The sequence below is a fragment of the Natator depressus genome, chromosome 2, assembly GCF_965152275.1.
Source record: "Natator depressus isolate rNatDep1 chromosome 2, rNatDep2.hap1, whole genome shotgun sequence".
NCBI classification, from domain to species: Eukaryota; Metazoa; Chordata; order Testudines; family Cheloniidae; genus Natator; species Natator depressus.
This window is the reverse complement of record NC_134235.1, coordinates 232,022,861-232,039,006: the sequence shown is the minus strand read 5'-3', so window position 1 is coordinate 232,039,006 and position 16,146 is coordinate 232,022,861. Positions and strand designations below refer to the sequence as shown.

Below are 16,146 nucleotides of genomic sequence, written 5' to 3'. Positions count from 1 at the left end.
CCTCCCCAAACAGCCAGGCATGGCCCGGCCCCCGCCCCCATCCGACCCTTCCTGCTTCTTGCTCCCTGATGGTGCCCATGGGACTTCTGCCCCCATTCAACCCCCCCCATTCCCTGCTCTCTGACCGCCCCGACTCCTATCCACACCTCCACCCCCTGACCACCACCCCAAACTCCCCTGCCCTCTATCCAACCCCCCCTGCTCCCTGCCCCCTTACCGTGCTGCCTGGAGCACTGGTGGCTGGCAGCACTACAGCTGCGCCGCCCAGAGCACCAGGACAGGCAGCCATGCTGCCCAGAGCATTGCGTCGGCAGCGCAGTGAGCTGAGGCTGCGGGGGAGGGGGAATAGTAGGGGAGGGGCCAGGGGCTAGCCTCCCTGGCTGGGAGTTCAGGGGCCGGGCAGGAGGCTCCCGTGGGCTGGATGTGGCCCGCGGGCCGTAGTTTGCCCACCTCTGTTCTAAGGGATCATTCAAGATGAAGTGGCCTGTTAATACCCCTCTGACCATAGGACAAAAAGAGGGGGTTAGTGGGTTACAGATCATTGTAATAAGCCATAAATGCAGTGTTTTTATTAAGACCATGATTTTTAATGTCTAGCAAAGTTAAGAATTTAAGTGTCCAGGCTCATCTTTTGATAGTGTTGTTCAGATTTCCTTTGAGGATGAGGACAGATAGGTCAGATATAGAATGATCGTTTTGTGAAAAGTGTTCACCTGCAGGTGTTTTTCATATCACTCTATATCTGACCTATCCATCTTCATCCTCAAAGGAATCCTGCATAACACTTTCAAAAGACAAGCCTGGGAGCTTAAATCCATACCTAGATAGACACTAAAAATCATGGTCTTAATAAAAACATTGCATTTATGGCTCATTACAACAATCTGTAACCCACAACCCCTCACCATCCCCCTTTTAAATTTTGTCCTATGGCTTGAGGCGTGTTAATGGGGCCTCTTCACTTTGAATGGTCCCTTAGAATATGTGCTACCTGTTCAATCTTCGTTAGCTGTGATACTCTGAGTACCTTTCCCAGACCTGAAGAAGAGGTCTGTGTACCTTAAAATCTTGTCTCGTTCACTAACAGAAATTGGTTCAATAAAATACGTTACCTCACCCACCTTATCTCTCTAATATCGTGGGACTGACATGGCTACAACAGCAATGCATATTAGCAATTTAACAGACGTTGTTTTTCAACCGATTTTGAATTAATGGTTCTTTTCCTACTGCTATTAACTGTTTTATAGTTAGAAAAACAAAGAAATATTCTTATTAATAAGAAATGCTATATTTCCTGCGTGTTATAAAACCAAAACATGGAACAGTGCTCCCAAAAATACTAAGTGTTTTTATGAGTTTGCTTTTACGCTTATGATTGGTATTAAGGCTTTTGATAGTAATTATGAGGGAAGCAGTTGCAACCAGGCTTCAAATCTAAACATTTTCATGCATACCCCAATTTCTTATAAGGTGAAGTTTTTATGCCAGAGGCCTGTCCACGCCTTATCACAAAGCCAAGGTGTTCAGACTATAGTGTGTGGTTAACATAAAATCAAAAACTACAGAAAATATATTATTATAATGCAAATGCTCACTCAGAAACCAGATCATTTAAAAACTGTTATTTGAATCAGTACTGTGCTGATGTAAAGGCTTTCACAACTTTCTCTCTAAACCCACAAATGTCTTCACCCCAGAATCCCCTCTGTCCTACCTCTGTTCTGGCATGGCCTCTCCTCTTTCACTATCTCTGGCTCTGGTTTGCTTTTTCTTAGGATTGCTTCATATTCCCCTCTCTGTAGTGGTTGCCCTCTATAAAATTAGGTGAAGAATGTACTAGGTAAGATGCAACAATTCCCTTAAAAGGGAGAATTTCAGAAGAGCATCTCTGAGACTTTTGTTCCTGCAATCCTCCATGTATTCAGGTGATCAGTCATTGCAACAACACATACCCAAAGTACACTGCACAGGTCACACCAGAAATAACCCCTTACATTAAAAAAAACCCTACAAAATAACGTACTACTTCCAAAAATGTAGCAACAGCTGTGGTGCCTTTTATATGCATACCAGCAAACATTCTCTTCAGGTTCTGTTTCCCTATAGGCAACACCAGTGTTACTGTAGATGCTTTACATTTTTATGGGAATAGTATTTCCTTCTGAAGACTTTAGTCGAGAACAAGATTTTTTTTTGCTTTTTCAACTATTCAGAGCTTTTTTTTTTCAAGTTTATAAGATTTTTTTTTTTTTTTAAACCTTTAAAATTGTCATGGTTTTTCTGTTTCCTCCTTGCTATGGAATACAACTGTTCTGAAGCTTGTATATTCACACCTGTGCATATGTCCATTATCTTGGAGGATCAGCTCTGCTATAGTTTACCATTTGTGTGTAACACAATTTAAAGGGAAAAAAACTGATTTGAACCTGTTAATAATCTTACTCATTAAGGAATGTGTCTTTGTCAGTGAAGCTGCCATTGGTAAACTTTAATCAATAGTAATGGGCAATATGAAGCCAAAGCAAGAGAGTACAAAGGGAACCTGCAGTGCTTAACTGCCACAGAAGACACTAGGAGCTAGTATCATCACGGATCATGTTCAGCTTCTTAAAACTAACTGAAAAACCATAGTACACTAGACCTGTCATTAGTTTGCATTGTTGCTTGGTTTTATGTGCCTGAAAACACTTCAGTCTTCTGACCACTAAGCTGATTTCCCATTGTAAACGCCTATCGTATTAATATATGAAAATAATAATAATACCTAGCTCTTATATGGTAAAGTACTTTATTGCTGTTTATGATCAACTTTTGTCTGTGTGGGTCAGAGTTAAACAGTTATTAGAATGTATATGGTGAACTTTCTTGTCAATCTTATTAATCCTAAATCTGAATTGTAAGGATAATGGAAAATATATGGAAATTATTCTTATTAGCTGTTTTTATATTTTTAATGTTTAGGATTTTATAACTGTATGATGGAGATATATATTGGATAAAAGTTACATTATTCATTTAGCAACTTCTTTTGAAAATCTTTTAGTTTGATTTCTGTGAACTGAAAGTAATTTTAACTTTAGTATTTAGATAAATAAAATTACTTGCTGCAAATAACCATTTTTCTTTGAGACATTTTTATAGTATTTATTTAACATTAAAAAGTGATTACATGAAATCGTTTTGGATGAGGTACTGTGTAAAACTTCATAATTCTAGACCAGATTTCAGTGATGTAAAATGTGTTTTGGCTTTTCCCTGCCCTGGAAAAATAGCTGACTTCTGAAATCCTATAGTAGTAAAAATATGCATCTTAAATCCAAATTAGTTAAGAATTTAGTGATGATAAAAACTCAAACATGAGGAAAGTAGCTCTGGGATTAAATGTTAGACTGTTGATCTATTGTTCACCAAATCACAACGTTGTAATATTACCAAACATAAATTACTGATCTTGTTGTTAGGACATATTCTGTAGATTTTGCATGCTTGAATAGCTGGTGACCTGTTGTAGGCCATAGTATGATTAACCTGCTTTACATTTTAACACGCTACTTGCCATGTATGAGTAAACATAATAAAAGGTTCAGACTGCTTGCTCTGTAGGGGCACTTTGCTTCCCTACACCAGTCCTAAACAGCAGAGCTACTGTGGGTTTTTGGAAGCAGTATGGATTTCACCACCTCATTCAGAAGCTGTTTTTTATAGACAGTGTCAAAGTTTGATCCAGTCGTTTTTACAAGCAGTCCTTTGTCTGCATGCAAAGGACCATTCACTTAAATGAAGTGCTGGGATTTGCTCTCATTGCTATAAATCAGAATGCGATCTGGCTGCACTGTTGCCAGATATGATTACTTGAGTTAAACTGAGCCGAAAGGCCTGGCTTAAATCTGGTCCACTGAGGGCCAGAAAAGAAGCGCAATGATTGATAGTCTGTTTTTCTTCATGCTGGCTTCTGTTTGAACACACTGGAAAGTAATAACCTTGAACAGGATAGATTCTCAGTTGTCACTGAGGCACTGGGTAAAACAATGCTCTTACTAATGTTCTTTGTGTCAATTCAATCTCCCTCACAGCTGGCTGAGGAGCTGCAGAGCAAGCCACTGAATACTGAGATCGGAGAGCTGTTGAAACTACTGTCAAAACCTAATATCAAGGTGAGGATGTGTTACACCTGCAAATCACACGCATACCCATTTTCTAAGGCTCCAGAAGGTTTTGTCTGTTTGTTAACTTTTTCAAATACTAGGAAGGAGGGACTCAGTATTAATACTGCAAGAAAGGCAGTTAGTATTACCAGTAGATTGTAATTGTTACTGACATTCACAAAAGAATTTCAGTGGAGCGGTATTAGTTATTTACAACAGCTGCTTAAAAAAAAAGGTGTTTAAGAAATTAAACTTGCACAATAATTTTTTTTTCAAATGTCTTTTAGTAAATGTATAAATAAGGTGAAACCACTGTTATGACTTAACTATAATTTCCTTTTTAATTGATGACTGGTACAGAATACATGAATTAAAGTGAAAAGTGTGAGTAATGTGTATATATATAAAGAGTAGGATTTTATACCTCAGATGATGCATGTAGTTAATGTAGTTCTCAAAAACCATCCAAAATTCTCCCAGTTATCCTACAAAACCTCATAGGATTCCATAAAATGCCCTACATCAGGGATTCATCACTTTTCGGCTGACAGTAATATATGTATGCTATAATCAAATTTAACCCATATTAGCAGCTTCTTTTGTTTGTTTTTCATTAGGGATGGGATGAAAAAATAAGTTAAACAGTTATACACTAGTCACTAATGGATATGTTCCTGTGTCTGGGTTAATGACTGTTTAGACAATAGCCATTTTGGTGGTGAAGGAGCAGAAGTAGCTCCATATAGCAGAGTTACCTCTTTATAGTCCCTCCGATGCTCAGTTTTATGCAATGGCAGTAGTTCAACAGTCAAGGTACTGTAGTACCTATTAACTGTTATAAGCCTGAAGGCATAAAGCAATGACGCTTTCTATTCTCAAGGTCCTGCTGTGCACATATGATTTTTGTTGTTGTCCCACACTTGTGTTGCACGGTGATAGCCTGCTTTTGGTCCGAGGTGATAGACAATACCTAAACTTTCTTAGCATGTTTCACTCAGCCTGCCATTCAAAAAAATGCCAGTTCCTCATTATCCACACCTATATGTTACTGGATATTTTCAGGTGGCGGTAGACCGTGCATATTTTTCAACATTGAGGCCTTAATGGAATGAGTCTAAAGGCTGTTCTCTGGTCCCAATTGTATTGTTTTAAGAAACTAAATCACCACCTTTCATAAGGAGTTATAAAGGTGTAACCTATTCTTTCAATGTGGTTGTTTGTCCTGCTGCAGTGGCTAGGTCAAGTATGGAGGCTAATGAGTCTGCTAAAGCTTGGTGGCAAGAGTGAGGTGATAACCCTGTCCTTGTGGTGTAGCATCTGGAGGGGGAACAAAGAGCCACACTGTTTTAGCATGGGTTACAATGGTTGTCTACTCTGATAAATTTGGTCCGCTCTACACAAATTCAGCTTGTTTTCTTTGATGTGTTACTGGTTCTTGATTGGGACCTCTAGATGCTACCCCAATACAGATAAGTTTGGTAAAATTTATTGAATTTTTGTCAGCATGTTCACTCATTAAACAGTGACTGCTGGTATTCTCCAGAAGACCATTGATGAAAACTGTCTTTCCCATTCAATGATGTATACTTATGCAAGTATCTTGTTCCTCTTGCTGAGTTGTTACTAGAGTTAAGTGGCTTACTGTATACCCATGTAATGGTTGAGTTATCATTCTGAACTTGGCACCTTTTGTGTGTTTGGATAGGACATAATTGACAGGATTCAGTTGTTCCAGCATTTGTCTTACAACGGGGATTTCTGGCTTTCTGTTCCAAACCCTTTCCTCCCAGAATGCAGTGTCTATGTAGTGTGGTTCCTGTGGTGCTGTCATTGAGCCTCTTGCCTTTTTATTTTACCTTCCAGGTAGGGGCTCTGCAGAATGACTCCTAAGTCTTAGCATGCTCCTTCACAATTATATTTGCCCTGTGTGGCATCCCATTCTCCTCGTGAATATGCTAGCATTACATATTGATTACATGCACCCATCCCAGTACTTAGTATCTCATTAGTCTTAGGGCCTCTGTTTTTTTAGTTTTAACTAGCTAAACTCATTGTGACAGTCTTAATGGGATTTCTGGGAGAAAAACATATGTTCCCACGTATAACCTGTTGCCTGTTACTGCACTAGTATGAATCTAACAGCCACATTAACATAGCTGAATACCCTTTTTGGCTACAGGAGAATGGAATGGCTGGACAGACTGTAACAGACTCTTTGTGTAACCCTGCTGGGCAATCCTGAGAAGACAGAAACATATAAGACAGAAAACTCCTCACCTCCCTGCATGGCTGACCTTGCTAGACCTTGGGCATGGGCATGGGCATGAGTGGAGAGAAGGGACTGTGTGCCTGATACTCTTGCGACACACCTATCCCTGGGCAGGTGGCTAGTGAGGGGAGGGAAGAACCTTGATTTCTCCCCCTGACATATTAGCCAAGAAAGAATATGATGTATTCAGTAATGGGCTCTGGATTAATTATTTCCTTTCATCCTTTGCCCCTCTGCACCCCGCTCCCCCTGCTGGGCAAAGGGGGAAGCGGGGAAGGAGCTCTGATTCCTTATAGTCCTAATTCTTCCCTATTCCTTGGACTGTGCAACTATGTGTTGTCCTTATGCAGTTTATTGAGCAATGTCTAGCCCTACTGAATTATTACATACAGAATTGATATTGACTCCTGAAAAGTGGTGGGGTGTTTTGTGGGGGGTTTTTTGCGGGGAAGAGGGGTTGGTCTGGGGGGAAATGTTCTATAGAGCAGTTTCCAAACAGTTAAAATCTCCTGGGATAACTGAATATTTTTTCAATCGTGAAAATTGTTCACAACTTGGTTTATATGGTAGCTGGAGGTTATTGTTCTGTTGGGGGATCTTCCTCTCCTGACCCAGGCTGTAACTGCGATTGTACCTGGTGCCAGATGGAGTATTTCTTGTTGTCTTCCTTCACTGCCCAGCTGCATTACACCAAGATCGTGATCCCACCCGCTTTGTTGTGAAGAGTGTCAGACACAAGACAGTGAATGTAAGACCAGTGGCACCCAGGCTGTACAGGATTAATTAGCAATAAGGTCTAGAGGTTTTTAGCAACTGTATTAATTAGGTGAACACAATAAAACATTATGAAGTTAACTTTTACTGATAAGATGTCTGAGTATGTGTACTTCTTATCTGTTGTTGGTTTTGTAAAGCACTGACAAGTTCATGTTATCCCAGTGTTGTTTCCCCATTCACAAAGGAATGTCCTGAAGCAAGAAATAACTTCCACAAGAGACATTTAATTAGTTGGAATTGCGACGTTTAAAATGTAATTCAGACTTATCCCAAGGATATTCTTTTGCAAAGGATAGATTTTAAATTAAAGGGACTTTGCTAATATTTTTAAAATGTCACATAATATTCTACCACACCTACCCCAGAATTCCTCTTCCTATACTGTAATTAAATTCACTTGAAATGGAGGCATTTATCTCCTCCAGTTAAAACAGAACCCTGAAACAGACGAAAGTGTTTGACTCCAGGAAGAAATCAAGTGGTTTTCTTCATCTGTGCATAAGATATCTGAGAGTGGATTAGGACCAAGCATTACAGTTTGAGGAAAGACCGTGTGCTTGTTCGGTCATACAGATTTAAAATACAGCTGCAGAATCCTATGAATGTGAACCATGCAAACAGCTAGTGTTGTTATATTTGCAGTATTGGATATTGAGTTATGATTTAAACATTGCATCATTACTGATACCTAAAGCATAAACAAATATTTTCATACTTTATAACTTATTCTCACTTTTTCAGCCTGTTCATCACAAATTTATAACATAGACTGATAGTCTTGCCTCACTCCTCAGACATAATCTAATGTTAAAATGTGTAGTGAGGTGTACGACTTCTGTAACTTCTTTGTACAAATATTGACTTAATATAGCTTAACTCATTCCTCTGTAGGTCAATAGGTTCAAAAGGTCAATTTAACATTAGTGTTTTTGTTTACAGTTTGATATCTGGCACCCTAATAGTGATCACCATTGGCTAGATTATTCACCAACATGAGTAAGTTTTACACAGTCTAACTCTGTGAAAAAGGACATTATTTGTGGTATTGGCACAATGGGAACTTAAAGTTGCAAAGTTTGTATTTTGTGTACTTAGTAGATTATGTAACCTTGTTTCCCGTAATGATATAACAGTAGTATAATTAACACAAGCCACACCCCAATGGCTTACATTATGTGACACATTGTAGTGTGGTATGGAGATTAAATGTAGTAGGAGAGCTCTGAGTTAATATTTATTTTTGTACATATATGATAGTTATAGGCAACCGTCGATCCACTGGATCATGCTGTACATGTAAAGGTCTAGTCAGGTGCCCGATGAATCAGTTTATGGCTGACAAGCCCAGTTAGGGAGCAACACAGCTTGTTACAAATTTCATAGATCCATGTATTGTCTGAGTTGAAGTCCAAGATTACAGCACGCTGCTTTCTTCTTTCTCGCATTGCTTCCATCCTCTGAATTAAAGCTGCTTCGTGTTGAGCTGCACCCAGTGCCAGATACTCCCTCCAGATTGAACGGGATTCTGCGCGCACCCCTCCCAGTTTTCTACATTGATGTTGAATGACTTAATATCATTTTTGCACACGTCATGGTCCTGTCATAAAGGGAACCCCGCTTTCTAGAGCCACCTCACATCTCCCTGAACAAAATATTCTTGGGGATACAATCTCTTCCCATTCTCCTGACGTGACCAAGCCACCGCAACCTCCTTTTCATGATAATAGTTTTTAAGTGTCAGTCCTGCATGCTCCAGCACCTCTGTGTTTCATATTTTGTCTTCCCACTTTATTTTCAGGCATCTCATATGGAAACTGTTCAGTCTCCTGACATGCCTATATATATTTATATAAATATATAATAGTTAACTATAGGATATAATGTACTACGTTTCTTTAAGCTATGCAGCTTAGTTTTGTGGTACTGTATTCGCAAAAAGAAAGGGAGTCCTTGTGGCACCTTAGAGACTAACAAATAAATTTGTTAGTCTCTAAGGTGCCACAAGGACTCCCTTTCTTTTTGCGAATACAGACTAACACGGCTGCTACTCTGAAACCTGTTTGTATATACTATATAAATTTGTTTACTCAGTGTCAGTAAACAAAACCTGTATCATAGAGTCCTGGAAAGTGAGAACCTTATCTGTGTTCCCCAGCTGTCTGTTTTTAGTGTGTATTACAACAGCAGTGTTCAGAGAGCATATCCTGGGACTTTGTTACTGTCTTAGCAAAACAGATCTCCTACTAAATTGCCTTCTGAAATTTTAATACACTGAGACAGCTACCTTGTGCATCTTTTTCAAAACAACCAGCCAGAAGTAGTAGTTTAATGCATTTTAAAAGGCTTTATTCAGCAAAGTATTGTTACCTTTCAGTTAAACAGAATATAGAACTATTGCATCTTGGCAGCTTCTTCAACTCTTCTGGGCCCTTGTTTAGCCATCACAAATCAAAGAAACACAAAACCTGCTGCTATAACAAAAAACCTCCTGAGAACATATCCAGTCTCCTGGCCCTGATTATTTCTGGGCTTTTTTATCATTGGATTTTATATTTTATCTCTCTAAGAAGTTTGTTAATAAAAATGAAGCTGGCCCTTTAAATTAGTTTGTATATCGCCTACCCCAAATTAGTTAATATCCTCAGCTGCTATCCTCCATCATTTTCATCATAAATTTTTGCTCATATATAGAGCCCTGAATGGATACAAAATTTGTATCTGCATCCGTCCGCGATACGCAAAAATGGTCCGCGGATCTAAAGCAGATCTCTGCAGATTTGCAGGACTCTACTCATATGGCGTGACTTTTTCAGAGTTTTCTAATTCCTGGGATAAAGCTGTAAATTATATATTTGTAGCTCTGTTTCCAGTTGACCTTGCTTCTTCAGGAGGATAATAGTTTAATTAATAACTTGTACTTTCAAGACTCTTATTTTACATTGCAACTGTGCTGCTGGATAGACATATAAACTGTGATGATAGGGTACTGTGCATACTTGAGTGAAACCTATGCAGTTACCTCTTTATCAGACCTGTGATTTAAAAAAAAGCACAAAAAAGAGCTTTGGTCGAGACTAACCACAGATTCCCAATAAGGTCTCAATACTGCATATAAGTAATGAACTAAAGGTGTATATTATTTCTCAAACTATACCAGATTGACACTTTGGATTCTTTCCAGATGAGTCATATATGGTGGGTTTTTTCCTACTTCTGGGAACAGACACACTATTTACATATAACCACAAGACCCAGGAACACATCTCTGGAATCACTTTCTCAATGGAGGGTATCCTTCAAGAATGTCACTTCAACTCTTAACAGAATTTCCTTTTTATATCAACATCAAAATATGCAGACCTTCATTTTACACAGAGCCTGTATACATCCTAAAAGGTCCAGGTAAAATTAATTGTTCGCTAAAGTGTTCCTGTTTTAGATAATTGTCTATATTTTCAGAGTGACACTCTATCCACAGATTCTAGTGAACGGGTGAAACAGAAATAGCCTCAGTGTTAGACACTGCATTCCCTATCTCCTGCCCTTGTTTTGCTCAGGAATGGTTTTTATTCCATACGTTTTTTGTTTTGTTTTAAATAAAACTTTTCCAAAGCTCAGTAGTCAATTATAAATTATTATTTGGGCCACAAAAACAGTTGTACACTGATGGTTGGAACTTTCTCCTTCTACAGTCCTTTTTTGGCTTCAGCTGTGTGATGGGGTATTCACCCCACACTTGCCCTGAAAGGGTTAATATAGATTGAGAAGGGGACTAATTAACCCAACAGGCACAGCTGAGGGGAATCAGGTGGCTAAGTAATCCCCTGCTGCGGGCTGAGTTTATGTGGTGTTTAGATGTTGCTTGTAATTATTAGAATTGGGAGCACTGGGTGTTGGGAGTCTGAAAGGGAGGACGGGGGAGGAGTTGAGAGGCTGGGAGAGAGCTACAGAGGGTGCAGAACCAGCTTGGTAAAGAGATTTCCACTTTGAAAATAAAGTCCTGTTGAAGCTTTTTAGTACCTTGCCTGGTTGTTACAACAGTTTATAAAGACAGGACATTGGCAGCAATGGGGACTGCTGGAAAATAGGCTGCAGTTACTCCCTGGAAGAAAGGAGTTGAGGCTGGTGAACCCAGGGAAGCGGGGAGAGCTAGAAGGTAAGGAAAGGCAGCAAGGTCTAAAAGGGAACAGACCTTAGCTGCTGACTAGAGGGTGTCTCAGCTGGAATCCAGAGTAGAGGGCAGGCTTGGGTTCCCCTGCCAACCACAGAGGAAGTGGCCCCAACAGGCAGTGAATGAGAAGGCTGCATAAGACTGAGGAAGAAAGACTGATGCCCTGGAAGGGGAAAAAGCATAGAGCAATGTGGCTGGAGGACCAAGTCACAAAGAGGAGGCTGCAGTACCCAGAGCAAGAGAGGTGCTGCAGAGAGAGAGAGAGGACAGGGGGAGGGAACGATCATAAGGAAAAGCACTGGATCTGGCAGAGGGCTATTCCCCAGAATGACCAGGAGGAAGCGCCACCTGTGATGAGGGAGTACCCCCCATGACAAGCTGGTACAGAAGAAGCTTCCGATAGATGATTGTGCATTTAAATGACTCAATAAATCAGATCTTTTCCATGACTCATGGATTGTTTTAATTGTCAGGCTTCATTTGAAATGCAGAATATTTACAAAGTGCTCTCTAAATAGAGGATGTTCCTGCTTCTGTCTGTTCTCTCTTTCCTTATCTATCTTGAAGGTGAAATATCTCTCTCTTTACTGAAGGCTACAGCATGTTGAAATTTGAGTGAAAATCCATCTAAGTGTACACAGATTTGTCTCTGGTTTTGTGACATAGATACTCCATAGTATTCTGTTCTCCAAGTATGATTGTAAATAATAGTTCATGCCTACTGGCTTGTGTAATAGTTCACGTGAAAGAGATGGTTCTTGGTATTATGTAATGTGTGCATATGTGTGTGTGGTTTTTGTGTGAAAAAGCTATGTTTTACAAAAAATATACCTCTTTACAAACTGTTAGCAGCAGGACAGTGGGGTGGGAGGAAGTTTTGTTTCATGGTCTCTGTGTGTATATAATGTCTTCTGCAGTTTCCACGATATGCTATGCATCCAATGAAGTGAGCTGTAGCTCACGAAAGCTCATGCTCAAATAAACTGGTTAGTCTCTAAGGTGCCACAAGTACTCCTTTTCTTTTTTCTTTTTACGAATAGAGACTAACACGGCTGTTACTCTGAAACCAAACAAAATTCAGTGTCTTACAAAAGCAGTGAAAGATAAAGCTGAATATTATTATAACCTGGAAATCCCAAATGACATTTTAAAGGTTTCAATTTCTATTCCAGTTTTAACTGGAAAAAACACTCCATGATTAAAAACTCTCCATTCCTTCTTTAACAAGCTGACAAAGCTGTGTTCTGTTTGATACAGAGCCATGGTACATGAGTACAATTTTTCTTAATTTTTAAAATTTTAAATTCTAAAAACCAAAGCAATAAAGCATAGAAATTAATATTTCAGGCAGCTAAATTTTGTTACTCTGGCTCCAGGCCAGAAGGATTGTTCTGTCACAAAAAGAATGCCATGCCAGATTTAATCCATTTTTTTCTGGGTTTTGATTCACTTTGAAATGGAGATTGTTATAGATGACAGAGGATTCAGATTTTACTTTTATTTAATACTGGGATTTTAATAACAGCAGTTGCATGCCTAATTTCGTACATATCACATGGTTGAATTTACCTCTTCAAATTAATTCCTGTCAGAGTAAGTTTAGTGTGTTTTGATTTGTGTATAATAAGTATTGTTTTTATTACCTGTGGGCTAGCCACCAGTTGGAGTCGTATTAAAAAATCTAAGCCACTGTGCTGAAAATTATTTTTAAAAATGTTGATATCTCTTCTGCTTTGGAGAAGCATGGACTTTTTTCTGACCACTTAACAATGCCTGTGAGCTTTCTGTCTGCGTGTAGTGGAATTCTTTACCTACTGTTTGTTTGGGTATATTAAAAGGATTGCCAACCCCTGGTATGAAATGCAAAAGAAGTACATATCACGAGCACAAGGCACAACTGTGAATGACTGAATGTATCAAGGTACAAGAGAATCTAAACTATGTGGAGTACTTCAGAAACTGTACCTGTAGCTGTACTGAGAACAAGCACTGGACATACTTATAAGTATTTTTCTTGGCTACTCTTTTATTACATTAGAGTGAATAGAATTTTGGGAGTAATATTAAGATAATTTAGATTGAAGAGAGAACCACTCTTGCATGACTGGAAATACCTTCAAATTAACTTGTCCATAGACAATCTTTACTGAAAAATGCTGTTCAGAAAAGAGAGAGAATCTAGAAATTTTGACATTATTTATGATTTTTAAATTGGTTTAAAACAGAAAACTGAGAAGGAGCATCTGGTACTCAATCATTGGTTTAGAGTACAAAGCCATAAATGAGATGTGTGCTTCCTATTTCATTATTTTCAATAGACTTAAAATGGATTTTAATGTATTCAGACCTTTTATTTAACAAAATGCTAACAGTATGCACGTTTTTAATGCACTTTTCATCGCTTTTGTGTACTTCAGCTTTATTCATACTATCACCGTTTATGATCTGGAACTAGACAATACCAAAACTTACACACACCGTGAAACGTGAGCAAGTTCAGTGCTTTTAGTTTAACTATTTCTTGTATATTGGAACCTGAGTTTTTAAAACATATTTTTTAGGTATTTTTAATGGATCTTTACAAGTTACTCTGCATTTTCTTGGTGGTCTAGTGATATTGGTGGGAAGTTGGTAAATTGTGTACCCTATTAAATGATGAGTTTGCTGCCATGATCACAGCCATTTGCTGCTTACTTGGCTCCTATGGAGGCCTAGTGGGTGGTACTGATAAGAGTGCCTATTGCTTTGAATGATTTCTTGAAGCTTTTATCAAAAGAGCATTTTAAGGCTGCATTACATTAACCAGTAGTTGCTTAGCAGCTGCATTACATGGACCAGAATCAGTACAGCAGGCTTGACATCTGTCGTGAACTAAAATTTATCATTCCATCAGTAGACCACAAAGACAGCGCGGCAATAAGACATGTCCTATTGGCAGCAACAAATTATTTAAGGTGTTTGTAAAAGAATTAGAGACTGAAAACTCTCAGAGAAAATATATCTTTGGTTAAATGTAAGCAAAATCCGGTTTTACGGTGGTCACAAAGAATATTTTTTATTATTTATAATAGAAAATCCTGATCTCAACTTAACATTTCACAGGCCTTTTTCTTTCTTGCTCCCTTTCCATTGGAGCCAGAGCTGGTTGAGAATTTTTCATTAATGTTTTTTCAGCTGAAAAATGTGGTCTCTGCAAGATCAACATTTTCCCATGGAATTCGCTTAAATTGCTCTTTACTTTGTATCTGGGGAAACTGAATAAAACATTTCAGTGCAACATTGATCTGTGTTTACCTAAGCTGCTGTGGAGAATGAATATATGAGACACACTATGGGCTGTGCTCCCTGACTGGACCATGTCTCCCAGGATGCACAATGATCTTCCCCTCTTGTTGATCTTTGTACTGTATCATGGGAGATTTTTTCCCCCTCTCTTACCTCCTGAGAATATCCTCTGCTAGCATGTGGGATCACAGAATAGGAAGCTATAACCTGTTCAGGAAAGCAGAATCTTGCATATTTATGTAAGTAGGTTGGAAGTGTCGTCAGTAATCCTTCTAGGTTTGCTGGTAGTGTTCATTATACAATTCTCTGTATTTTAAAATATTTTAATATCACATCAGAAATGGAGTTTGAGTTGATTTGAAGTAGTAGCTGCTGTTTTGAACAGACAGCGCAATGACATTGTGGAAATGGCACTTTTATACTCAACAATAGATCTGCTTCCCATGTGTCATCCAAGTTATACCTTCTTTCTGTACTGACAAAAGTAGAAAGTTTCTAATATTTTTACTTTTGTTACAGATATACAGAAGAATGGGACTGATTGTTTTGCCTCTTGCATCAACAGAATTGTTAACTAATCTTTATTTGCAGAATTCTCATTCCTGGGGTGATGCAGGAGCCAGAAAGAACCCAGCTTGACCTTCAGATGGCAGGTTGAGTTTGCAACTGGCATTTAGGGAAGAAAACCTGTATTCTTCTGAGCAAATGTCATATGTAAGCTATTGACACAGTATACATGGAACTCTGTAATGTCCTCTTAAGATATGTCTACTCTTCAATTAAAAACCCATAGCTAACCCTTGTGAGCTGACTCAGGCTAAGGGGCTTGGGCTAAAGGGGCTGTTTTACTGCTCTGTAGACTTCTGGGCTTGGGCTACAGTCCAAGCTCTTCCCATCCCCACCCCCTTCTCACCTTTCAGGATCCTAGAGCCCAGCCAAAGCTCCGAAGTCTACACTGAAATGAAAGAGCCCCACATCCCAAGTGAGCTGGCAAGGGCCAGTCATGGATTAATTGCTGTGTAGACATATTCCTACAGTAGACATGCCAAACCTGTGAAAAAAACGCAAAAATTGGTTTTGTTTTTGGCTTATTTTGCTTGTGAGTTGCTTGGTGGCTAGTTTTGGCTTGTAGTTTGTTGCGTCTTTTTTTGATCAGCTCTGGGGAGGTGGGGGGGGAGAGAGTCAGGGGTGCACAGCAGGCCCACCACAATCCCAGACTGCACACTGGATGAGATCTAGTCACATAGAGTGTTGGGGTTCTTAGGGATTGGCTTGTTTTGGCCTTGTTTTGAAATGGGATTAACTTGATTTTTGGCTAATTGTGAAAGTCAGTGTGCTTATTTACCATGTGAAAGTTGGCAATTGTGCCCTACAGTTACTTTTCAGGAGATAACGTATAGATGCCCCACATATCAACCATGAGGGTGAAGGAGAAGTAGACAATAGCTGTGAAGACTTTTGTGTGGAGAGTAGCAAAGACAGAGAGCTCCTCTCTT

The 16,146-nt window shown here is 39.1% G+C and overlaps 1 protein-coding gene across 5 annotated transcripts in view; it reads left to right on the top strand.

Annotated features, from left to right (window-relative positions):
* Window positions 1–16,146, top strand: part of MPP7 (MAGUK p55 scaffold protein 7) — a 344,361-nt gene that overhangs the window by 214,066 nt on the left and 114,149 nt on the right. For all 5 annotated transcript variants that reach the window (XM_074946145.1, XM_074946146.1, XM_074946143.1 and 2 more), the window contains one exon: window positions 4,077–4,157. In XM_074946145.1, coding sequence (XP_074802246.1) covers window positions 4,077–4,157 — 81 coding nt within the window. The remainder of the gene's footprint in view (window positions 1–4,076; window positions 4,158–16,146) is intronic.